A 25,112-nucleotide genomic window follows, 5' to 3' on the forward strand; every position below is an offset into this window, starting at 1 on the left:
CGAAGGGGGCGCTGTTGGGGGCGGGGTACGGGACCCGGGGGACTCCCCGTGAAGGCGAAGGGGGCGCTGTTGGGGGGTACGGGACCCGGGGGGACTCACCGTGAAGGCGATGGGGGCGCTGTTGGGGGGTACGGGACCCGGGGGGTCTCCCCGTCAAGGCGATGGGGGCGCTGTTGGGGGGTACGGGACCCGGGGGGTCTCCCCATCAAGGCGAAGGGGGCGCTGTTGGGGGGTACGGGACCCTGGGGGACTCACCGTGAAGGCGATGGGGGCGCTGTTGGGGGGTACGGGACCCGGGGGTCCTCCCCGTGAAGGCGATGGGGGCGCTGTTGGGGGGTACGGGACCCGGGGGGACTCACCGTGAAGGCGAAGGGGGCGCTGTTGGGGGGTACGGGGCCCGGGGGGTCTCCCCGTGAAGGTGAAGGGGGCGCTGTTGGGGGGTACGGGGCCCGGGGGGTCTCCCCGTGAAGGCGAAGGGGGCGCTGTTGGGGGGTACGGGACCTGGGGGGTCTCCCCGTGAAGGCGATGGGGGCGCTATTGGGGGCGGGGTACGGGACCCGGGGGGTCTCCCCGTGAAGGCGATGGGGGCGCTGTTGGGGGCGCGGTAAGGGACCCGGGGGGTCTCCCCGTGAAGGCGAAGGGGGCGCTGTTGGGGGCGGGGTACGGGACCCGGGGGGGTCTCCCCGTGAAGGCGAAGGGGGCGCTGTTGGGGGGCACGGGACCCGGGGGGTCTCCCCGTGAAGGCGAAGGGGGTGCTGTTGGGGGGTACGGGACCCGGGGGGTCTCCCCGTGAAGGCGAAGGGGGCGCTGTTGGGGGGTACGGGACCCGGGGGGACTCACCGTGAAGGCGAAGGGGTGGGCGTTGGCCCCCAGTTTGCGCAGCAGCCGCTCCTGCAGGCGGGTGAGGGGGCGCTGCTCCTCGGGCAGGGGGGGCACGGCCTGGCAGGTGGCCGAGAACAGGTCCTTACGGAACGACAGGCCCAGCACGTCCAGGTCCTCGCGCCCATAGCGGAAGGCGCAGGTCAGCGTCACAAACACTGCGGGGGGGGGGGGGGGGAGGAGGAGACAAGGTGGGGGTGAGGGGAGGGGCCTCAGCCAGCTCCGCCCCCACCTCCCAAATCCCGCCCCCCGCTCCCCAGTCTCTTCCATCTCTCCGAAGGAAGCCGTCCCAGGCCTTCCCTCGGGTTTGTTGCCCTGTTTCCCGCGAGGGGGCGACCGGAGCTGCCCGCCGGATTCGAGGCGTGGGCGTCCCCTGGATTTAGAGAGAGGGGATCGGATCTCTCTACTCCTGGGGGATCTCTCTCTCCTGCGCAGAGTTCACGTCCCCCGCAGGTTTCTCTGCTTCCCCGCAGCAAAATGCCTTTCTGACGGGGAAGAACAGACGAGCGGCCAGACTGGGTCAGACCAAGGGTCCATCCAGCCCAGGGTCCTGTCTGCCGACGGCAGCCAGTGCCAGGCGCCCCCGAGGGAACGAACAGAACAGGGAATCCCCGAGTGACCCAGCCCCTGTCGCCCATTGCCAGGTGCTGGCAAACAGAGGCTACGGACACCGTCCCTGCCCAGCCTGGCTAGTAGCCATCGACGGATCCGTTCTCCAGGAACTTAACTAGTTCTTCTTTGAACCCTGGTATAGTCTTGGCCTTCACAACATCCTGTGGCGAGGAGTTCCCCAGGTTCATTGTGCGTCATGTGAAGAAACACTTCATGTGACCCCCCCCCCCCCCAGCAGTATGTTTCGACAGGGCAGGTGGCAGAGAGGCAAACCACTCTGGGGCGGGAGGCGGGACTGGGGGAGACCCGGCTGGTGGCTCCTACCCTGCGCCGGCTCAGCTGCTAGGCACAGCTGGGCTGGGGAGGACGGGACTTCCTCTTCCCCTGCACGGCATCCGGGGCCGGGTCAGACCCACCCCAGGTTTGTCCCCCGGCGGCAGGAAGCTCTGCAAAGTCCCCACCCCCCACTTCCTGCACCCGGCACGCCTCAGCTGCAGGGGGAGGGATCCCAGTGCACGGACCTGCTCCCCCGTCTGCCCAACCCCCATCCATATAGCCAGACCCTCCCGGCGAGCCTCACCCCACACCTAGAACCCCCCCCTCCCCGCACCTGGACCACCCTGATGAGCCACCCATACCCAGCTCCCCACCGCACCGAGCTCCAACCAGCTGCACCTGGATCCCCACCCCACCGAACCCCCCACACTCAGAACCCCTGCTGAGCTCTATCTCCCCCCCACATATCCCAGAACCCCCCCCCCAACAAACCCCTGTGCATCCAGATCCCCTCCACACCCGGATCCCCCACTGAGCTGCCCGCACCTAGATTGCCCCGCACAGAACCCTCTCAACCCACATCTGGATGCCCCACACCTGGATCCTGCCTTGCTGAGCCTGCCTGCCTGCCCCTGGCACAGAGGGGCAGGGCCCTGGGGTGTTTCGGTCCTTGCGCCGAGTCAGGGTTGCAACCTCCACATCTATCTGGCAAACCAAATGTGCCGAATTTCGCAGCGTTTTAAACCACCGCGCGCCTGAGCGCTCTCGCGGCTTCCCCGGAAAGTCCTTTTCCTGCGGGGAAGCCAGGAACTCTGCGGAGGACAGAAATTCTGCGCACGCGCAGTGGTGCACTATCCCCCCAGGAGTACATGATGTTCGCCCATGGGCTCCTGGCTCCTTTCCCACGGGACGCTGACACCCCCCCCCACCCCCGGGGAGAACAGAAACGCAAGGGGTGGGCCTGAATGCTCAGCTCTGCCCCCCCACAGCCAGTCAGGGTCAAAGGAGGGAGTGGAGCCTAGAATTCCCCCCCACCCCGGGCAGATTCCCCCCACGCCTCCTCTCACCTTTCCGATCCTTCAGGTACTCAGGGTCCACCAGCACCACGCCATCTGCACGGGAACCGGGGTGGGGGTGAGACGGGGGCAGGACCCCACGGCCCTGTAGTAATCCCCAACTGCCACCCCCCCACTTTCTCCCCACACCCCCAACCACCTCATAGCCATCCCCACCACCAGCCCTCCACCCCCCCCCAGAGCCACCCCAACCACCCCCATCCCCCCACAACCACTCAGAGCCACCTACCCCCCTAAACCCCAGCCCCCCATTACTCCCCAGCGCCCTCCCTGTGAATCCTTTCCCCAATTCCCATGGCCAGCCCCACCCCCTCACCAGCCCTCCAACGCCCCCCCAAACTCACCCACAGGATCCACCCGGTCCAGGTGATCCACGAAGTCCCGCTTCCCTAGGTAGACGGTGAGCTGTGGGGACAGACGGACACGGGGGTGGGAGTAGTGGGGGGGGGGACAGACGGCAGCCCGGGGGGTCTCCCAGGTCAAGCCTCCTCCGATGCAGGTTGCCAGAGCTCACAATTAACCTCCCCAAGCCCCTGCCCACCCCCCCACCCCCGGTTACCTGGGTCCCCAGCCGTTTCGTGAACACCCGGATGCCTCGGGGCACCTCGCAGCGAATCCTGTCCAGCTCGAGGGGCTCCATTCCCCCACCCCCCCAGCCTCCTTCCAGCGCCGGCGTCTGTTTATCTGCTGGCTCCCAACTCCCCCGGACTCTATGGGGAGCGGGCCCCCAGGGATGCGGGAAGCCAATCAGGAGGTGGCGGGGGGGGGCAGGTGCATGGAGACCCAACGTAAACAAACCATCGCTCTGGGGTGGCAGTGCGGGGGGGGGGGTTAACCCTTTGCTACCTGGAGCCGGCAGGGCCCATCTCCCCACACCAGACCCTGACACGACCCCACCCCCCGCCAATACCATGGAGAAGAGCCCCCCCAGGACCCCCCTCCCACACACACACTCTCCTGGGCCCCGCCTCCATCCCACAGGCCCCGCCTCCGCCACCCCCAGGCTCTCTGTGCACAAGCCCCCCGGCCAAGCCGTGCGAGGACTGGGCGCTCACTCGCGCGTGCAAAGACCCGTGCGACGGGAGGGGGGGGGGAGAACAGGATCCTCGTCGTCAGCGCACGAGGGAGGAAACCAGGCAGGGGAGGAATCGCCACAGGAAACCAAAGTGGGGAGCGACCAGTTCTCACACGCAGCGCCCGAGGCTGGGGGGCAGGGGCTGCGGGTCGGGAGTGAGGGGCGCCGGCAGAGCTGGAGTGGGGGGGGGTGGCCTGGGCTGTCACTCACCTTGCAGTTGGGACTTGATTTCTTGAAGACCCTGTGGGGGAATTGGGTGGGGGAGACATGGGTCAGAATTGACTGGTAGAACCCCCCCCCCCATCCATCTCTGGGTACCCCAGGCTGACCTTTGACCCCTCCCCCCCCAAAGCTCAGGCGTAGCCGGTTGCCATGGAAACAGGATCCGGACCAGTTGCCCTGGTGTTACCGTAGCAACGGGAACAGCTGGGAGGGGGGAAGCCTAAGGGATCCTTGTTCCTCTCCTGCCAGGATGGGGGGGGGGGGCAGGAGCGACCGAGGTCCTGCCCCCACCTCACCCTGAAAGGGGCCCCCCACAGAATCCCTTCCCCGGCCCCCCAGATACAGGCCCGACCCCCACGGCCTATTTCCCGGGCATGGGGCAGGGAACCACCCCCCCGCTCCAGCCCGGGGGCCGGCACCCCCCGTCTCTGCCCCCCCGATCTGCCTGGGAGGGGGGTCCCCACGCCAGCCCGTTCTCGGCCGGGGGGGACGGACAGAACAGGACCCAGGACTCTCCCCCCACACTTGGTCCCGTCGGGGGATTCAGAGCTGGTCTCCCCACCCCGCCGGCAACCCCCAGGTTGCTATGGAAACTGCCAGGCCCAAGCCCTATGCAGGGGGGAACAAATGGGCTGACGTTTGGGGGTCACGGCCCTCGGCCCCCCCCTCTCCTGAGGAGCTAAGCAGGGGGGGAAGGGACCATGGGGCCGCCTCCCCTCCCCCCCCCCGGAAGGCACAGCAATTCGTAGTGCGGCCTCAGAGCCGTGGGGGGGGGGTGTGAATGGGGAAACCAGCTCCCGGTAACAGAACCAGCGCAGGGGGCTGCGGGTCGGGAGTGAGGGGCACCGGCAGAGCTGGGGTGTGGGGGGCCGGGCTGCCAGGGGCTGCGGGGCCCAGGCTTGGTGTGTGTGTGGGGGTGGGGGGTGGCTGGCACGAGCTGGGGACACGTCTCTGACAGGACGTGGCGTTTCCTGTTTTGTTTCCTAGGCAGGATATTGTGAGGAAGCCCCGGGGGGGGACGCGGGTGACAGTTGTGAGGGGGGAGGCGGGTGACAGTTGGGGGGTCTCCCTGCACCCCAGGATTCTGCTACTCGTCCCCGATCCTGAGCCCGCTCCACGGCAGCCCCTGGGGGATGTGACGGAGTCGGGCCCCCGAGACAGGCCCCTGTACAAACAGCCGCCCCACCCCAGAGGTGGCTGCATCTCCAGCCTGGGAGCGGTTTGGGGCAGGAACTGAGCCTTTTTCTGAAGCCAACCGGGGAGGGGGCAACTGGGGTCCCCCCTCCCCATCACAGCCCCTCCCCCCCCCACTTCTTCTCCACTCCCCACCCCCCCGGGGCAGTTACTGACATCCGACCGCCGAGCTCTGTGGCTTTCACTTCCTCTTTCTGACCCGCCCTGGAGCCAGGAAGAGTCCCCACAGCTCCCAACGGCCCCAAAGCCCAGGGCTGGGGGGGGCAGGGGCTGCGGGTCGGGAGTGAGGGGCACCGGCAGGGCTGGGGGGGTGCTGGGCTGGCAGGGGCTGCGGGTCGGGAGTGAGGGGCACCGGCAGGGCTGGGGGGGGCAGGGCTCCTGACCTCCAACCCCTTATCACCAGGGCAATAAACCCCAGGCAATAAACGTCCTCACCAAACATCCCAGACAGGTGCCTCCCGGTGCCAGCCCCAGCCCTGAGGGGGGGGGGGAGGGGGGAAGGGCCCTGTACCCCCTGTCTCTAGGCCTAAAGGACCCAGGTGTCCTGGACCTAAGTGACACTCGCCCAAGATGCCCTGAGGAACCCGGGCGTCCGGGGCATGGCCCGTGCCAGGGACCGATGTCGCTGTAAATCCGGTTCTGCCCCGAGCGCCTGGCACAGCCAGATTAGCCGCGGGGCGGTATCTGGGTCTTCCCGGGCCTGACCCACTTCCTGGGATGCCTGGGTTCTCTCCCCGGCTCTGGGAGGGGAGGGGGGGCTGGTGGGTTAGAGCAGGGGGGGCTGGGAGCCAGGACTCCTGGGTTCTCTCCCCGGCGCTGGGAGGGGAGTGGGGGCTGGTGGGTTGGAGCAGGGGGGGCTGGGAGCCAGGACTCCTGGGTTCTCTCTCCAGCTCTGGGAGGGGAGTGGGGGCTGGTGGGTCAGAGCGGGGGGGCTGGGAGCCAGGACTCCTGGGTTCTTTCCCCGGCGCTGGGAGGGCAGTGGGGGCTGGTGGGTTAGAGCAGGGGGGGTCCGGGAGCCAGGACTCCTGGGTTCTCTCCCTGGCTCTGGGAGGGGAGTGGGGGCTGGTGGGTAAGAGCTCGGGGGCTGGGAGCCAGGACTCCTGGGTTCTCTCCCCGGCGCTGGGAGGGCAGTGGGGGCTGGTGGGTTAGAGCAGGGGGGGTCCGGGAGCCAGGACTCCTGGGTTCTCTCCTCGGCACTGGGAGGGGAGTGGGGGCTGGTGGGTTAGAGCAGGGGGGCTGGGAGCCAGGACTCCTGGGTTCTCTCCCCGGCTCTGGGAGGGGAGTGGGGGCTGGTGGGTTAGAGCAGGGGGGCTGGGAGCCAGGACGCCTGGGTTCTCTCCTCGGCTCTGGGAGGGGGGTGGGGGCTGGTGGGTTAGAGCAGGGGGGCTGGGAGCCAGGACTCCTGGGTTCTCTCCCCGGCTCTGGGAGGGGAGTGGGGGCTGGTGGGTTAGAGCAGGGGGGGCCGGGAGCCAGGACTCCTGGGTTCTCTCCCCGGCTCTGGGAGGGGAGTGGGGGCTGGTGGGTCAGAGCAGGGGGGGCTGGGAGCCAGGACTCCTGGGTTCTCTCCCCGGCTCGGGGAGGGGAGGGGGTTGGGAGCCCGGACGCCTGGGTTCTCCCCCCGCCGGGGCAATGGGGGTGACCTGCCCCCCTGCACCGCCCGCCCCCCGGCCCGGCCCCCACCTGGTCCCCGCCTTCTCCCCCATGGCGGCTCCGGGCGCCGCACGCGCCGCGCTGGGCTCGGGGCTCCGGGTGCGGGTTGCGCGCGGGAGCGGGAGCGGACCCGAGTGAAGCCATGGGCAGCCCCGGGGGCCCGGGTCACGTGGGGGGGAGGCGCAGCCAATCAGGGGGCGCGCCCGGGAGGAGGCGGATGGGGGGAGGGGGGAAGAGACGTCAGGAAGGGGGGAGGGGGGGGGTGTTGCTGCAACCTTTTGGCGAGCCAGGGGAATGACCCCCCCCGGGACAAGCACCGCCCCCCCCCCGCCTGCATGCACCTTGACCCCCCCCGGGACAAGCACCGCCCCCCCCCGCCTGCATGCACCGTGACCCCCCCCGGAGCATGCACCGTGACCCCCCCGGGGCATGCACCGCCCCCCCGCCTGCATGCACCGTGACCCCCCCCGGGACAAGCACCGCCCCCCCGCCTGCATGCACCGCCCCCCCGCCTGCATGCACCGTGACCCCCCCGGGGCATGCACGGCCCCCCGCCTGCATGCACCATGACCCCCCCGGGGCATGCACCGCCCCCCCGCCTGCATGCACCGTGACCCCCCCCGGGACAAGCACCGCCCCCCCGCCTGCATGCACCGCCCCCCGCCTGCATGCACCGTGACCCCCCCGGGGCATGCACCCCCCCCCGCCTGCATGCACCGTGACCCCCCCCCAGGACAAGCACCAGCCCCCTGCCCTGCATGCACCGTGACCCCCCCGGGGCATGCACCGCCCCCCGCCTGCATGCACCGTGACCCCCCCCCGGGGCATGCACCGCCCGCCCCGCCTGCATGCACCGTGACCCCCCCCAGGACAAGCACCAGCCCCCTGCCCTGCATGCACCTTGACCCCCCCACGCCCTGCATGCCCAGTGTACCCCCCCGACCCTGCATGCACCATGCACTTGCAGGGAGAAGCAGGCCGCAGGCAGCCCTGCAGCAAAGCATCCATTGTGCACCCTCCCCAAGCCAGCCTGCCGACCCCTGGCCCTGCCCCCTGCAACACCCCCCCCCCCGCCATGCATGGACCCCGGCCCTGCCCCCTGCAACACCCTCCCGCCATGCATGGACCCCGGCCCTGCCCCCGCCATGCATGGACCCCGGCCCTGCCCCCTGCAGCAGCACCCCCCCCCCCACCATGCATGGACCCCGGTCCTGCCCCACACCTGGAAAGTGGCCAGCTGCAGCCTGTCCCCCTGAAAGTGACCCTACCAGCTGTGAAAGCAAATCCCAGAGCCAGGCTGGGGCGTCTGCTCAGGGCTTAGTGCTGGCCCCAGACTTACCAGGCCTCTCCCCATCGCTCAGGCATGGGGGGGGCAGGTGTGTCTGGGCCCCCGGCACTGCAAGACACCCCCCCCAGGGGAAATTCTCCCTCTCTGGAGCCCCCCCAGCTGGCAGAGCTCACTCAGCATCCCCAGCTCCTGGGCATGGGCAGCAGGGTGCTGCTCAGACCCACGGCTGCCCCCCGCCCATCAGTAAATGGTTCCCAAGCCCCCGCCCCTGTCAGGAGAGATTCCCCCAGCCTCTGCTCCCCTTGAATCACCCAGCCCCCGCCCCGGCGTGCAGGGCCCTTCCCCTTGGGGCGGGAGGCACAGCGGTTTCTAGGCCCCTCTGATTGAGATTGATGGGCTGAGCAGTTTCCTGGTTGCCCCCCCCCCAAGCCGGCCCCTCCATTGAGGCGGCTGGTCAGGGCAATTTCCAGTCCCCCCCACCCCACTGGGATGGTCACACATTGTGGTTTCCAGTCCTTCCATGGGGATGGTCACACATGGTGGTTTCCAGCACCCCCACCCCACTGGGATAGTCACACAAGGCGGTTTCTAGTCCCCCCATTCGGCCGTCACACACAGCGGTTTCCAGCCCCCCCCCCATTGGGCCGGGCACACATAGCGGTTTCCAGCCGCACCCCCTCATTGGGCCGGGCACACATAGCGGTTTCCAGCCCCCCCCTCCATTGGGCCGGGCACACATAGCGGTTTCCAGCCCCCCCTCCATTGGGCCGGTCACACACGGCGGTTTCCAGCCCCCCGCCCCCATTGGGCCGGTCACACATGGCGGTTTCCAGCCCCCCCCCATTGGGCCGGTCACACATGGCGGTTTCCAGCCCCCCCCCATTGGGCCGGTCACACATAGCGGTTTCCAGCCCCCCCTTTGGGCCGGTCACACACGGCGGTTTCCAGCCCCCCCCATTGGGCCGGTCACACACGGCGGTTTCCAGCCCCCCCATTGGGCCGGTCACACACGGCGGTTTCCAGCCCCCCCATTGGGCCGGTCACACACGGCGGTTTCCAGCCCCCCCCCATTGGGCCGGTCACACATGGCGGTTTCCCGCCCCCCCCCTTGGGCCGGTCACACTTGGCGGTTTCCAGCCCCCCCATTGGGCCGGTCACACACGGCGGTTTCCAGCCCCCATATTGGGCCGGGCACACACGGCGGTTTCCAGCCCCCCCATTGGGCCGGGCACACACGGCGGTTTCCAGCCCCCCCTCCCGAACGCGGCGCGATGACGCACGGCTAGCCGGCGGGCGCGCGCGGTTCCCAGGGCCCCCAGTCGTCTGGGAATGACGTCAGGGGCGCGCGCGCGCGGGCGGTTGGTTTCCAGGGCCGCCGGGCGCGTGGCGATGACGCGGGGGGCGGGGCGGAGCAGAGCGGCGCGCGGGGCAGCATGGCGGCGGCGGCGGCGGCGGCGGCCTCGGGCTGCCCGGGGCGGCTGGTGCTGGAGGCGCTGGGCGGGGCCCGGCCCCTGCCCGGCCTGGTGCGCGGCCTGCGGGACAGCGGCCAGGTGAGCGCCCCGGGGCCCCGCCCCCTCCCGGCCCTCGGGAGCCCCGCCCCCTTTCTCCACTGAGCCCCGCCCCCTCCCGGCCCTCGGGAGCCCCGCCCCCTTTCTCCTCTGGGCCCCGCCCCCTCCCGGCCCTCGGGAGCCCCGCCCCCCTCCGCGGAGCCCCGCCCCCCTCCTCTGAGCCCCGCCCCCTCTCCCTGCCTGGAGCCCCGCCCCTCTCTCCCCACCCGCGGAGCCCCGCCCCCTCCCTGCCCGGAGCCCCGCCCCTCTCTCCCCACCCGCGGAGCCCCGCCCCCTCCGGCAGCCCCGCCCCCCGGCCCTCGGGAGCCTCGCCCCGCCCGCGGAGCCCCGCCCCCTCTCTCCCCGCCCCTCCCTCCTCGTAGCCCCGCCCCCTCTCCCCGCCCGCGGAGCCCCGCCCCCCCGGGAGCCCCAACCCCTCCCTGCCCGGCGCCCCGCCCCCTCTCTCCCCGCCACCTCCCTCCTCTGAACCCCACCCCCTCTCCCCGCCCGCGGCGCCCCGCCCCCTCCGGGAGCCCCGCCCCCTCCCTCCTCTGAGCCCCGCCCCCTCTCCCCGCCCGCGGAGCCCCGCCCCTCCGGGAGCCCCGCCCCTCCCTCCTCTGAGCCCCGCCCCCTCACTTCCCGCCCGCGGAGCCCCGCCCCCCCGTGAGCCCCGCCCCCTCCCTCCTCAGAGCCCCGCCCCCTCTCTCCCTGCCCCCGGGAGCCCTGCCCCTTTCCGGAGCCCCTCCCCTCCCTGCTCTTGGGAGCTCCGCCCCTCCCTCCTCAGAGCCCCGCCCCCTCCCTCCCTGTCCCTCGGAGCCCCGCCCCATCCCTCCCTGACCCCGTGAGCCCCGCCCCCTCCCTGCCCCCTGAGTCGCATCCTCCCCCCAGGTCTGACCCCCCTGGGTAGGAGGGTGCGATGTGGGCTGGGTGGGGTCGGGTTGGGGGGGAAGTGGGTCTGGGGGGAAGAGTGGGGGGGAGTGTGGGGGGGAGGAGGAGGGTCCGGGGGGCAGAGTGGGGGGGAGTGTGGGGGGGAGGAGGAGGATCTGGGGGGCAGAGTGGGGGGGAGTGTGGGGAGGAGGATTAGCCTGGGGGGCTCCCCCCTTGCTGCAGGGGTCTCCAGGGCATGTGCGCCACGCTGCCCCCCATCGCAGGGCTGGGGGGGGCTGGACTGTCCGGGGTTCGTCGCTAACCCCCCCCCCACTTTGTGTTCCCAGAACCTGCAGGCCCTGGGGGGCCTGATCGGGGCCACCAATGCCCGGCTGGGCACCGTCAAGACACGGTGAGTCCCCCCCCCCCACACACCCACCCACTGCTCGGGGGGCAGAGGGGTCTGACCCATCCCCCCCAAAGGGCTGGTCCCGCTGGGCAGCTGGGAGTCACCTGGAAACCCCTCCCTGGTTCCCTCACACTGCGCCCCACAGGGAAACCCTGCCCGGGATCCCTTATAGGGGATACCAGAGCCTCCCCCCCCCCCGGCTCCCCTGGGAACTCCCCACCATGGGCCCCATAGCGGCACCCCTGGAGCCACCTCCTCCCCCTGCTTTCCCAGCGCGTGGCACGACACAGGGGGCTGGCTGACTCAGCCCCCCACCCCAGCTGGGCGGGTGCCCCCCCCTGATCTCCCTGTGCCCCCCAGGTTCGAGGGGCTGTGTCTGCTCTCCCTGCTGGTGAGCGAGAGCCCCACGGAGCTGTTCCAGCCCCACTGCGTGGGCTGGCTGCGCGCCCTGCAGCACCTGCTCCAGGTGAGGGGGGGTGAGAGAGGAGAGGGGAGGGCACAAGGGGGGGGTGCAAAAACTGGGACTCTGGGCTGAGCTGGGGATAGGGGGCGGAGCGAGAGGTGTGGGGCAGGGGTGGGGCGAGGGACTGGGGGAGGGGGCAGGGAGGGGCGAGGGAGTGGGGCGGGGGGGTGGGGGAGGGGCAGCAGGGGCGGGGCAGGCAGGCAGTGGCTGGGCTGACACCTCCCCCCCCCCCAGTCCCAGGACCCCGCCCCCACCATGGCGCTGGGGGTGGCCGTGCTGCGGGACCTGCTGCTCTACTCCTGCCAGCTGCCCGAGCTGGGGCGGGACATCGCCACCAACCACATCCCCGGGCTGCTCACCTCCCTGCTGGCCCTCAAACCCGAGGTGAGTGTCCCCCCCCCCATCGCCGGCCCCGTCCCCCCCCACCTCCCCGGGCTGCTCACCTCCCTGCTGGCCCTCAAACCCGTGTTGTGTGTGCCCCCCCCCCCACCGGCCCGCCCCGTCCCCCCCCCCCTCCCCGGGCTGCTCACCTCCCTGCTGGCCCTCGAACCCGCGGTGAGGGCCCCCCCCCCCTCGCCGGCCCCGCCCCCCCCCACCTCCCCGGGCTGCTCACCTCCCTGCTGCCCCACACACCCGTGGTGTGTGTCCCCCCCCCCTCGCCGGCCCCGTCCCCCCCCCCACCTCCCCGGGCTGCTCACCTCCCTGCTGGCCCTCGAACCCGAGCTGTGTGTCCCCCCCCCCCCATCGCCGGCCCCGTCCCCCCCCACGTCCGCGGGCTGGTGCCCTCCCTGCTGGCCCTCTACCCCCAGGTGAGTGTTTTCGCCCCCCCCCAGCGCCGGCCCCGTCCCCCCCCCCCCACCTCCCCGGGCTGCTCACCTCCCTGCTGGCCCTCAAACCCGAGGTGAGTGTGCCCCCCCCCACAGCGCCGGCCCCGTCCCCCCCCCACCTCCCCGGGCTGCTCACCTCCCTGCTGGCCCTCAAACCCGAGGTGAGTGTCGCCCCCCCGCAGCGCCGGCCCCGTCCCCCCCCCACCTCCCCGGGCTGCTCACCTCCCTGGGGGCCCTCAACCCCGGGGTGTGTGTCCCCCCCCCCTCAGCGCCGGCCCCGTCCCCCCCCACCTCCCCGGGCTGCTCACCTCCCTGCTGGCCCTCAAACCCGAGGTGAGTGTGTCCCCCCCCCACACCGCCGTCCCCGCCCCCCCCCCACCTCCCCGGGCTGCTCACCTCCCTGCTGGCCCTCAAACCCGAGGTGTGTTTGTCCCCCCCCTCAGCGCCGTCCCCGTCCCCCCCCACCTCCCCGGGCTGCTCACCTCCCTGCTGGCCCTCAAACCCGTGGTGAGTGTCCCCCCCCCCCACAGCGCCAGCCCCGTCCCCCCCCACCCCCACCTCCCCGGGCTGCTCACCTCCCTGCTGGCCCTCAAACCCGTGGTGTGTGTCCCCCCCCCGCTCAGCGCCGGCCCCGTCCCCCCCCTCCCCGGGCTGCACACCTCCCTGCTGGCCCTCGAACCCGAGGTGAGTGTGCCCCCCCCCCCCACAGCCCCGGCCCCGTCCCCCCCCACCTCCCCGGGCTGCTCACCTCCCTGCTGGCCCTCAAACCCGTTGTGAGGGGGCCCCCCCCCCACAGCGCCGGCCCCTTCCCCCCCCCCATCCCCGGGCTGCTCACCTCCCTGCTGGCCCTCAAACCCGAGGTGAGTGTGCCCCCCCCCACAGCGCCGGCCCCTTCCCCCCCCCGCCCCGGGCCGCTCACCCCCCTGCTGGCCCTCAAACCCGTGGTGAGTGTGTCCCCCCCCCACAGCGCCGGCCCCGTCCCCCCCCCATCCCCGGGCTGCTCACCTCCCTGCTGGCCCTCAAACCCGAGGTGAGTGTGTCCCCCCCCCCACAGCGCCGTCCCCGTCCCCCCCCACCTCCCCGGGCTGCTCACCTCCCTGCTGGCCCTCAAACCCGAGGTGAGTGTGTCCCCCCCCCCCCGCGCCGGCCCCGTCCCCCCCCCCCACCTCCCCGGGCTGCTCACCTCCCTGCTGGCCCTCAAACCCGAGGTGAGTGTCGTCCCCCCCTCAGCGCCGGCCCCTTCCCCCCCCACCTCCCCGGGCTGCTCACCTCCGTGCTGGCCCTCAAACCCGAGGTGAGTGTGTCTCCCCCCCCCCCAGCACCGGCCCCGTCCCCCCCATCCCCGGGCTGCTCACCCCCCTGCTGGCCCTCAAACCCGAGGTGAGTGTGTCCCCCCCCCCTCAGCGCCGGCCCCGTCCCCCCCACCTCCCCGGGCTGCTCACCTCCCTGCTGGCCCTCAAACCGGTGTTTCGTGTCCCCCCCCCCCATCGCCGTCCCCGTCCCCCCCCCACCTCCCCGGGCTGCTCACCTCCCTGCTGGCCCTCAAACCCGAGGTGTGTGTCCCCCCCCCTCAGCGCCGGCCCCTTCCCCCCCCACCTCCCCGGGCTGCTCACCTCCCTGCTGGCCCTCCAACCCGAGGTGTGTGTGTCTCCCCCCCCCCCAGCACCGGCCCCGTCCCCCCCATCCCCGGGCTGCTCACCTCCCTGCTGGCCCTCAAACCCGAGGTGAGTGTGTCCCCCCTCCTCAGCGCCGGCCCCGTCCCCCCCACCTCCCCGGGCTGCTCACCTCCCTGCTGGCCCTCAAACCCGAGGTGAGTGTCCCCCCCCCTCAGCGCCGGCCCCTTCCCCCCCCACCTCCCCGGGCTGCTCACCTCCCTGCTGGCCCTCAAACCCGAGGTGAGTGTGTCCCCCCCCCACAGCGCCGGCCCCGTCCCCCCCCCACCTCCCCGGGCTGCTCACCTCCCTGCTGGCCCTCAAACCCGAGGTGAGTGTCCCCCCCCCCCATCGCCGTCCCCGTGCCCCCCCACCTCCCCGGGCTGCTCACCTCCCTGCTGGCCCTCAAACCCGTGGTGAGTGTCCCCCCCCCCCCATCGCCGTCCCCGTCCCCCCCCCACCTCCCCGGGCTGCTCACCTCCCTGCTGGCCCTCAAACCCGCGGTGAGTGTGTCCCCCCCCCCCAGCGCCGGCCCCGTCCCCCCCCCCACCTCCCCGGGCTGCTCACCTCCCTGCTGGCCCTCAAACCCGAGGTGAGTGTCCCCCCCCCTCAGCGCCGGCCCCTTCCCCCCCCACCTCCCCGGGCTGCTCACCTCCCTGCTGGCCCTCAAACCCGAGGTGAGTGTGTCCCCCCCCCCACAGCGCCGGCCCCGTCCCCCCCCCCACCTCCCCGGGCTGCTCACCTCCCTGCTGGCCCTCAAACCCGAGGTGAGTGTCCCCCCCCCCCATCGCCGTCCCCGTCCCCCCCCCACCTCCCCGGGCTGCTCACCTCCCTGCTGGCCCCCAAACCCGAGTTGATGTTGGGCGCCCGCCTCAGCGCCGGCCCCGTCCCCCCCCCCACCTCCCCGGGCTGCTCACCTCCCTGCTGGCCCTCGAACCCGAGCTGAGTGGCCCCCCCGAGCCAGGCAGGGCCCCCCGGGGCGGGGCGGGGGGGAGCCTGACGGCGTCTCCGCTCTCTCCCCAGTGCCAGCTCTCGGCGCTGGAGGGGATCAGGGCCTGCATGACGTGTTACCCGCGGGCCTGCGGCTCCCTCCGGGTAAGTCTGTCTCCCCGCTGTGGGGCGGGGGGGGGGGGGCGCCATGGGGCTCACGGCCCGGCCGCTCACCCACTCTCTCTGCTCACCCCCAGGGCAAACTAGCCGCCTATTTCCTGTCCCGAGTGGACGCCGAGTCGCCCCAACTGCAGCAGGTACTGGGGGGGCGCTGCGGGGGGGGGGTGGAGCTGTGGGAGCTGGCCCGAGGCATGCTGGGAACACCTCCCCCCCCCCCCAGATCGGTGTGGTTAAATCCATCTGCTTGCGGGGGGAGCTGGGCCTGCGGGGGGGGGGGGTCTCCCCAGCGCTGGGAGGGGCGCTGGGGGGGGGGTTGCTCCCCCAGGACGTGGGCAGGAGGGCAGCACTTGGGAGGAGCTGTCCTGCGACATGGGGGGCTGGGGATCAGCCCCCCCCTGGGAGCCGATGGGGGGCTCTCCCCTGGCCGGGGGGGCGCTGACACCGTCTCTCTCCCCCCCCCCCCCCGGCAGCTGGCGTGCGAATGCTACGCGCTGGTGCCCTCGCTGGGCGCCGGCTTCACCCACGGGCTGAAGCACACGGAGTGCTGGGAGCAGGAGCTGCACGCGCTGCTGGCCACGCTGCACGGCCTGCTGGGAAACCTCTACGAGGGGGCCGAGACCGGTAAGGGGGGCGGGGAACCCAGGCGTCCGGCGGGTGGGAGTCCCCGTCAGAGCTCCCGGGCGGGGGGTGTGTGTGTGTGTGAACCCAGGCGTCCGGCGGGTCGGAGTCCCCGTCAGAGCTCCCGGGGTGTGTGTGTGTGTGTGTGTGAACCCAGGCGTCCGGCGGGTCGGAGTCCCCGTCAGAGCTCCCGGGCGGGGGGTGTGTGTGTGAACCCAGGCGTCCGGCGGGTCGGAGCCCCCGTCAGAGCTCCCGGGGTGTGTGTGTGTGTGTGTGTGAACCCAGGCGTCCGGCGGGTCGGAGCCCCCGTCAGAGCTCCCGGGCGGGGTGTGTGTGTGTGAACCCAGGCGTCCGGCGGGTCGGAGCCCCCGTCAGAGCTCCCGGGGTGTGTGTGTGTGTGTGTGTGAACCCAGGCGTCCGGCGGATCAGAGCCCCCATCAGAGCTCCCAGGGGGCAGACAGCAGTGTGTGTGGGGGTGTGTGAACCCAGGCGTCCGGCGGATCAGAGCCCCCATCAGAGCTCCCAGGGGGCAGATGGCAGTGGGGGTGTGTGTGAACCCAGGCGTCCGGCGGTTCGGAGCCCCCATCAGAGCTCCCAGGGGGCAGACAGCAGTGTGTGTGGGGGTGTGTGAACCCAGGCGTCCGGCGGATCAGAGCCCCCATCAGAGCTCCCAGGGGGCAGATGGCAGTGGGGGTGTGTGTGAACCCAGGCGTCCGGCGGTTCGGAGCCCCCATCAGAGCTCCCAGGGGGCAGACAGCAGTGTGTGTGGGGGGGTGTGAACCCAGGTGTCTGGCAGATCGGAGCCCCCATCAGAACTCCCGGGGGGCAGACGCCAGGGGCGGGAGGGGGTTTGTGTGAACCCAGGCGTCCGGTGGATCGGTGCCCCTGTCAGAGCTCTCGGGGGGCAGACGCCAGTGCAGGGGGGGTGAACCCAGGTGTCTAGCGGATCGGAGCCCCCATCAGAGCTCCTGGGGGGCAGACGCCAGTGGAGGGGGTGTGTGTGAACCCAGGCATCCGGTGGATCGGTGCCCCTGTCAGAGCTCCCGGGGTGTGTGTGTGTGTGTGAGAACCCAGGAGTCTGGCGGGTCGGAGTCCCTGTCAGAGCTCCCGGGGGGGGGTGAACCCAGGCGTCCAGCGGTTCGGAGCCCCCATCAGAACTCCCGGGGGGGCAGACGCCAGGGGCGGGAGGGGGTGTGTGTGAACCCAGGCGTCCGGTGGATCGGTGCCCCCGTCAGAGCTCCCAGGGGGCAGACGCCAGTGGAGGGGGAGGGGGTGAACCCAGGCGTCCGGTGGATCGGTGCCCCCGTCAGAGCTCGTGGGGGGCAGACGCCAGTGGAGGGGGAGGGGGTGAACCCAGGCGTCCGGTGGATCGGAACCCCCGTCAGAGCTCCCGGGGGGCAGACGCCAGTGTGGGGGGTGTGAACAGGCCTCCGTTACACTAAGATGCTGCTCCCGGGGTGGTGGTGGGGACCCCGGCGTCCTGCCCAGCCCAGTGGAGGGCCGGGAACCCCCCCCCCACTGACAGCCCCCCCTCACCCCCCCGCAGACCCCCTGCCCTACGAGGGCCCAGGCGTGGAGCTGCTGCTGCCGCCGGCGCCGCCCGACGGGGAGACCAACTTCGTCCTGAACCTCTGCAACCGCTTCTCCGGCCTGGCCAAGTGCCTGGAACTCCTGCTGAGGTACCCGCGCGCCCCCCCCGGCCCCCCCGGGACACTGCCGGGGTTCCCCCCCCCCAGACTGCGCCGGGCTCTGCCGGGCCGGCGATGGTCAGTGAACCCCGGGGTCGGGTTCAGCGTCTCTCCCCCTCCCTGGGAGCGTTCAGCCCCCCGGCCCCCCCGGGTGCTCCCCCCAGCGATTCCCTCTGGGCGGGGCCCCTGGGGACCCCTCTGACGCCCCCCCCCCGGCCCCCCCGGGACACTGCCGGGGTTCCCCGCCCCCCCCAGACTGCGCCGGGCTCTGCCGGGCCGGCGATGGTCAGTGAACCCCGGGGTCGGGTTCAGCGTCTCTCCCCCTCCCTGGGAGCGTTCAGCCCCCCGGCCCCCCCGTGTGCTCCCCACAGCGATTCCCTCTGGGCGGGGCCCCTGGGGACCCCTGACCCCCCCCCCCGGCAGCCGGGTTCTGAGCCGGGGGGAACGCGCGTAGCACCGAGGTCGTTAGCACCGGGAGCAGGGACCCGCAGCAACGTCCCTCTGGGGGGGGTCCCGAGTCCCAAACCAGCAGCCCCCCCCCCCACCTCCTCGCAGGGGGCGGGCCCTGTGCCCCGTTAGCCCGTCACCGTCACACCCGCCCCCTAGCTACGGGAGTAACACGTGGGGAAACTGAGGCACACACCCAGTCCTCAGAGAACGTGCCCACTTGGTCACTGCCCCCGGCTGGGGTCCCCGCAGGACAGCGCCCCCTAGTGCCGTAGCGGGGGGGGGTTGTGCTGACTCAAAGGGGAGAGCCCCCCCCCCCAGCTAATGCCCCCCGGCTCCGTCCCATTGCAGCAGCGAGTTTGTGGCTCCGGTGACGGTTCCGGTCCAGGACGTTCTGGATCTCGTGTGCCGGGCTCTGAACATCTCCAGCCAGAACATCGTGAGTTGGGGGGGGCGGGGGGGCCGGCGGGGAAAGTCCCGCCAGCCCCGCCGAGGCCCATACGGCCCTGTAGGGCCCAGCCTGCCGGCTCTTAAAGGGCCAGCGCCCTGGCCCGCTCTCGGGGAGCCAGTCTGGGGGTGCGGGGCTGGAGTCGCCCCCGTGTCCCCCAAGGGGGGATGTGTTCTAGCCCCAAGGTGGGGGCTGGAGCCTGTCTGACCCCCCCCCCCCCCCGCCGTCGTCTCCCCCCCCCACCCCAGAGCTGGTTCGGCGACGGGCCCCTGAAAATGCTGCTGCTGCCGTCGGTCCACCTGGAGATCCTGGAGGTGCTGGCGGCCCTGATCCTGGCGTGAGTCCCCCGGGGGCGGGGCGGGGCGGGGCTGGGAGCGCGCTGACCCCTCTCCCCCCAAGTGTGGGGTGCGCTGGGGCAGCGTGGGGGGATACGGGGGGGGGTCCCTGCCTCGCCACGCTGACCCCTCTCCCCCCAAGTGTGGGGTGCGCTGGGGCAGCGTGGGGGGATCCGGGGGGGGGTCCCTGCCTCGCCGCGCTGACCCCTCTCCCCCCAAGTGTGGGGTGCGCTGGGGCAGCGTGGGGGGATACGGGGGGGGTCCCTGCCTCGCCGCGCTGACCCCTCTCCCCCCAAGTGTGGGGTGCGCTGGGGCAGCGGGGGGGGGTTTCGGGGGGGGTCCCTGCCTCGCCGCGCTGACCCCTCTCCCCCCAGGTGTGGGGCCCGGCGTGGGGGGCTACGGGGGGTGTCCCTGCCTCGCCGCGCTGACCCCTCTCCCCCCAGGTGTGGGGTGCGCTGGGGCAGCGTGGGGGGATACGGGGGGGGTCCCTGCCTCGCCGCACTGACCCCTCTCCCCCCAAGTGTGGGGTGCACTGGGGCAGCGTGGGGGGATACGGGGGGGGTCCCTGCCTCGCCACGCTGACCCCTCTCCCCCCAAGTGTGGGGTGCGCTGGGGCAGCGTGGGGGGATACGGGGGGGGGTCCCTGCCTCGCCGCGCTGACCCCTCTCCCCCCAGGTGTGGGGTGCGCTGGGGCAGCGTGGGGGGATACGGGGGAGGGTCCCTGCCTCGCCGCGCTGACCCCTCTCCCCCCAAGTGTGGGGTGCGCTGGGGCAGCGTGGGGGGATACGGGGGGGTCCCTGCCTCGCCGCGCTGACCCCTCTCCCCCCAGGTGTGGGGCCCGGCGTGGGGGGATACGGGGGGGGGTCCCTGCCTCGCCGCGCTGACCCCTCTCCCCCCAGGTGTGGGGCCCGGCTGGCGCGCTGGGGCAGCGTGGGGGGATACGGGGGGGTCCCTGCCTCGCCGCGCTGACCCCTCTCCCCCCAGGTGTGGGGCCCGGCGGGGGCAGCGTGGGGGGATACGGGGGGGTCCCTGCCTCGCCGCGCTGACCCCTCTCCCCCCAGGTGTGGGGCCCGGCGGGGGCAGCGTGGGGGGATACGGGGGGGTCCCTGCCTCGCCGCGCTGACCCCTCTCCCCCCAGGTGTGGGGCGCGCTGGGGCAGCGTGGGGGGATACGGGGGGGTCCCTGCCTCGCCGCGCTGACCCCTCTCCCCCCAGGTGTGGGGCCCGGCTGGCGCGCTGGGGCAGCGTTCTGGGCCGGCTCTTCCCCCAGGTGCTGGGCGCCTGGAGCAGCAGCAGGGACTCGGTGCCGCTGGGCCAGGAGAAGCCCTACAGGTCAGTGGGGGGCCAGGTGGGGGGGGCGGCGGGGGGGGGCCCGTTCTGCAGCCCTGACCTGACCCCCCCCCCTCTCTGTGCAGCGCCGTGCGCACCCGGCTGTACCAGGTCCTGGAGCTGTGGGTGCAGGTGGGCGGGGCCGGCGCGGGGGTGCTGCAGGGCCCCCCCCAGCACAGCGAGGCCCTGCTGGCCCATCTGCTGAGCGACATCGCGCCCCCCACCGACAGCGTCAAGGTGAGCCCCCCTGGAGCCCCCCCGCGTGCCGGGGAGAGCGCCCCCTGCTGAGCCCCCTGCCCCACAGCGCCCCCCTGGAGCCCCCCCGCGTGCTGGGGAGAGCGCCCCCTGCTGAGCCCCCACTCTGCTCCCTGCCCCATAGCGCCCACTAGCGCCCCCTGGAGCCCCCCTGTGTGCCGGGGAGAGCGCCCCCTGCTGAGCCCCCGGACCCACAGCGCCCCCTAGCGCCCCCCTGGAGCCCCCCTGTGTGCCGGGGACAGCGCCCCCTGCTGAGCCCCCGCTCCGCTCCCTGCCCCACAGCGCCCCCTAGCGCCACCCCGGGGCAGCCCTGCCTGCCAGGGGAGAGCGCCCCCTGCCGAGCCCCCCGCCCCGCTCCCTGCCCCACAGCGCCCCCTAGCGCCGCCCTGGGGCCAGCGCCACATGCCAGGGGAGAGCGCCCCCTGCTGAGCCCCCCGCCCCGCTCCCTGCCCCACAGCGCCCCCTAGTGCCACCCTGGGCCCAGCCCTGCCTGCCGGGGGAGAGCGCCCCCTGCTGAGCCCCCCGCCCCGCTCCCTGCCCCACAGCGCCCCCTAGTGCCACCCTGGGCCCAGCCCTGCCTGCTGGGGGAGAGCGCCCCCTGCTGAGCCCCCGCCCCGCTCCCTGCCCCACAGCGCCCCCTAGCACCTCGCTAACCGCTCCTGCCCCTGCAGCTGAAAGTGGGGCGCCCTGGCTCAGAGGGGAAGCCCAGCGCCCCCAAGAAGCCGAAGCTCTCGGAGGGGGGTGACGCCCCCTCCCTGCACCGCAAGCAGGACCCCATGGCCAACAGCGACGTCTGCAAGGCGGCTCTGCAAGGTAACGGGGCCCCGGGCAGGCCTGGGGGCGGGGCCATCGCCTGGGGGGCTCACCCCTTCTGGGGGGCTGGGGGTGACCGAGCTGCCCCCCTGAAACTCTCCCGTCTCTCTGCAGCGCTGAGCCGGGCCATCCTGCTGGGAGGAAGCCTGGTGAAGGAGGAGACCCACAGGGTGAGTGATGGGGGGTTAGATGGGGCCGGCACATGGGGCTGGAGGGAGGCAGGGGGGTTGGGGCGCAGGGTGGTGGGGGCGGAAGGCAGGGGATTAAAGGGGTGGGGGGCTCCAGGCTCCGGGGGGAGTGGGGGGCTCCGGGGCGAGTGGGGGGGCTCCGGGTTACGGGGCGAATTGTGGGGCTCCGGGTTACGGGGCGAGTGGGGGAGTTGCTAGGTGAATGGGGGGGCTCCGGGCTCCGGGGCGAATTGGGGGCTCCGGGTTACGGGCGCCGTCTCTAACCCCCCCGTCTCTCCCCCCAGCGGCTGCAGGAGCTGGTGGTGCCGCTGCTGCTCCGCCTGGCCCAGGGGGACGTCCCCCCCGGGGGCCCCTACGCCAGCCCGGCCTGTCGCCACCAGCTCTACCGCCTGCTGCTGGCGCTGCTCCTGGCGCCCGCGCCCGCCTGCCCCCCGCCCCTGCACTGCGCCCTGCGGGCCTTCGCCCTGGGCCAGCGGGACCCCAGCCTGCAGGTGAGACCCCCACGGGGAGCCCCCCGGCCTTCTCCCCTTCCGCCCCCCCCCCCGGCTCCAACGCTCCCCCCCTCTCTCTCGCCCCCTGCAGGTGTCGTCCTTCTGCGCCGAAGCCCTGGTGACCTGCAGCGCCCTGGCGCGCCCCCGGGTGCCCTCCCTGCAGCTCCCCCTCCCCGGCCCCGCCCCCTCGGCCGGCCCCGCCCCCGCGGACCTGGCCGCCTCCCCCGTCCCCGCCCCGCCGCCCGCCCGCCCCCCGCCCGCCAACCACCTGGGCCTGGCGCCGCCCCGGCTGCCCCCTTCCGCCGCCGCCCCCGGCCTGGCGCTGGCGGAGGAGCCCGGGGAGGCGGGCGACCCCCGGCTGCTGGCCCCGCCCTCGCCCGGGGGCGCGGAGGAGGGGGGGCGGGGCTGGGGGGCAAACCCCGGCGCCCCGTCTACGTGCACTACGAGAAGGATGAGGAGTCGGACGTGGAGATCTCCCTGGAGAGCGACTCCGACGACAGCGAGTTCATCGTCCCCAAGGGGCTGCTGCCCAAGCCCCCCCCGCCGCCCCCCGCCGCCCCCGCGCCCCCCCCCCCGCCCCCCCCCCACCCCCCGGAGGAGCCGCCCGCCGCCCCGCTCCCGCTCCCGCTGCCGCCCGCGGCCGGCGAGGCGCTGCCCGGCCTGGGCGAGGAGAACCCGGCCGTGATCAACATCAACAGCAGCGAGGAGGAGGAGGAGGAGGAGGAGTTCCCGGAGGAGGAGGAGGACGAGGAAGAGGAGGAGGAGGACGAGGAGGAGGAGGAGGAGGAGTACTTCGATGAGGAAGACGAGGACTTCGACGAGGAGGAGGAGGAGGAGGAATTCGAGGAGGAGGAGGAGCTGGGGGAGGAGGAGGAGGAGGAGGAGTACGAGGAGGAGGAAGGCCTGTCGGAGGAAGAGGAGGAGGAGGAGGAGGGGGCCCTGTCGGAGGATGAGCGGGCGCCCCCCGCCCCCCAGGAGCCGCCGGCCGTGCCCGGGGAGCCGGACGATCTCATCATGGAGGTAGAGGAGAGCCAGGGCCCCGGGCCGCTGCCCCCCGAGGAGGAGGAGGAGGAGGAGGAGGAGGTGGTGGTGATGAAGGCTAGTCCCCCGCCCGCCCCGCAGCCGCCACCGCCGCGGGAGGAGGAGGAGCTGCCGCCGGCCCCGCCCACCCCGCCCCAGCAGGCCAGCCCCCTCCAGGCCCCGCCTCCCGCCCCGGAGGAGATGGGGGAGGAGCCCCCGCTGCTGGAAGCCTCGCCCCCCATCCTGGAGGAGGAGCGGCCCCCCAAGGAGGAGGGGGCACCCCCGGCGGGGGAGCAGGGGGACGGCGCCGGAGAGGGGGCGCAGCCCAGCCCCGAGCGGGAGCAGCCGGCCGTGAAGGCAGAGGTGAGATGGGGGGTGAGGGGCGGGGACCGCAGGGGTGGGGGGGGGGGTGGGGGGGGCGTGAAGGCAGAGGTGAGACGGGGGTGGGGTCTGGGGAGGGGCGGGGGTGGGTGGTGGGGGGCGTGAAGGCAGAGGTGAGACGGGGGTGAGGGGCGGGGGCCCGGGGAGGGGCGGGGGTGAGGGGTGAGTCGGGGGGTGAGGGGAGAAGAAGAGATGAGATGGGGGGTGGAGGTGGGGCCTCGGGGAGGGGGGGCTGCCCCAAGGCAAAGGGCTGACACCCCCCCCGCCATCTCCCCCCCCCCCCCCCCAGGCAGAGGCAGACGAGACGGAGACCATGCTGGCTGACTTCATCGACTGCCCCCCGGATGACGAGAAGGGGCCCCCCGAACCCAGCCCCTAGAGGGTCCCCCCGATCCGCCTGCTCACCCCGTGATCCCCCCAACCCCCCCCCACTGTGTGTCCCGGATGGTTCAATAAACACCCCCTCTCTCCAGCGCCAGGCTGTGCCGTCTGTGTGGGGTGGGGTTACTGGGGGGGCGACGGTGCAGGACAGTTGCACCTGTATCCCCACCCCATGCTCAGCAGGTCCCCCCCTCACCCCGCTGGCCCCTCCCCCAGCCTCTCTTCATGGGTGGGTCCTACGTCTGGGGGGGTTCAGAGATTGGGGGAAGCCCCCCCCGCCCCACCGAGAGCCTGGGGATCCCCTGGCCTCATGCCCCAGAGACCCGCCAGCCGCCCGGAGTGGGGACACGCGCCTGCCTGCACATGCCACGCCCCGTGGGGGGAGAGCCCTCTCCATATGGGGGGGGCTGACCCCCCAGAGGATGGGGTAACCCCCCATTACCTGACCTTACGTCCCCGCACAGGCCTCAGCCCCCACCTCCTGTGCCCCCGAGGTGGGGCTCGTTCGCAGCAGCAGGGCTGGGGGGTGCCGGCCCATGTCGGGGGGTGACCCCGGACTGTGTATCCCCGGGATGGCAGAGAGATGCTAGGGAGGAGCCACTAAGGGGGTGTGCAGGTTAGTACGCCCCCCCCTTCACCCCATCCCTCCCCCCAGACCCACCTCTGCTGGCCTGGCTCTTTGGGGAATCCCCCTTCAGGATTCGGTGCCCCCTGGGAGCGCTCAGCCCCCTTGAACCCCCCGTGAGCTCCCTGCAGCGAGTCCCCCCGGGGAGCCTGACCCCCTGCCCCAAAGGCCCTGCCCCCCACTCCGGTCACCCGGACCCTCTGGCCGGCTCCTGGCGGGGGACGGACCCCGGCCTACAGAGTGTGGGCCGCTCTGTTGCCCGTTAGCCCATCGCCATCACACCTGCCCTGCGCCGATCCCGCCCCCTAGCTAGAGCAGTGACCCGTGGGGAAACCGAGGCGCGCGCACGGTACGCAGAGACGACATTAAGAACGGTCCCGCTTCGGCACCAGAAAGAATCGAGTGCAGAATAACGGACGGGCGTTTATGGTTACGCTGCGAACTCCACACCGAGCCCTCGCCGAGGGGGAACACAGCTGTGCTGCCCTTTGCTCAGCGCGCGCCCGCGTCTCGAGGAAAGCGCCACGGCCGGGTTGAAAGTACCGTGCGCGAGAGCCCGGCGTTTGGCAGCGTCTCCCGAAGCTGCGGAAGCGAGTGCTGAGCACGGAGGAGGCCTCCGAAGCCCGTCGTGCAAAGGCCTCGCACCAGCGCCGCGGTTTCAATCGGTGAGAAAGGCCGGCCGAGTTTTGAAGAGGAGAAAGCCAAGCGGAAGCAGAAACTTCAAGAATTCGAGGGGGGGAAACCCCCAAATACCCAGGTCCTGCTACACCCGGCCCAGCCCCCTCGCTGGGTCGGCCCCTGCCTTGGCTGGGGGCGTGGGGCCGGGCCGCGGGCAGAACGAATCTGGCTCAATTTCGAGCCGTTTCCTGTCGGCCTGGGCCAGACGCCGACTTCAGCGGGTGCCGGGGGCGAGGGGAGGGCGGCCGGGAGCCGGGCGAGGGGCGTTG

At 72.8% G+C, this 25,112-nt stretch overlaps 2 protein-coding genes across 2 annotated transcripts; one reads left to right on the forward strand and one right to left on the reverse strand.

Moving 5' to 3' along the window:
• Positions 1-359: 359 nt before the first annotated feature.
• Positions 360-7,140, reverse strand: LOC123357537 (beta-arrestin-2-like; the record flags this gene model as incomplete). Its single annotated transcript, XM_045000705.1, has 6 exons — positions 7,015-7,140; positions 4,129-4,159; positions 3,188-3,248; positions 2,835-2,879; positions 841-1,037; positions 360-482 (listed from the first exon to the last, which is right to left on the reverse strand). Coding segments are annotated over exons 1-6 (480 nt in total), but the record flags the coding sequence as incomplete, so codon positions are not given.
• Positions 7,141-9,688: 2,548 nt separating this feature from the next.
• Positions 9,689-23,617, forward strand: LOC123357543 (proline-, glutamic acid- and leucine-rich protein 1-like). The gene is given in 18 exon segments (XM_045000709.1): positions 9,689-9,822; positions 11,034-11,098; positions 11,456-11,561; positions 11,793-11,942; positions 15,061-15,132; positions 15,225-15,284; positions 15,618-15,768; positions 17,312-17,444; positions 18,252-18,339; positions 18,597-18,685; positions 19,898-20,014; positions 20,098-20,287; positions 20,965-21,079; positions 21,194-21,249; positions 21,552-21,758; positions 21,850-22,134; positions 22,137-23,141; positions 23,449-23,617. Coding segments are annotated over 18 exon segments (3,096 nt in total). The 5' UTR covers positions 9,689-9,705; the 3' UTR covers positions 23,539-23,617.
• Positions 23,618-25,112: the final 1,495 nt, after the last annotated feature.

This window comes from Mauremys mutica, unplaced genomic scaffold, assembly GCF_020497125.1.
Source record: "Mauremys mutica isolate MM-2020 ecotype Southern unplaced genomic scaffold, ASM2049712v1 000752F_np12_obj, whole genome shotgun sequence".
Lineage (NCBI taxonomy): Eukaryota > Metazoa > Chordata > Testudines > Geoemydidae > Mauremys > Mauremys mutica.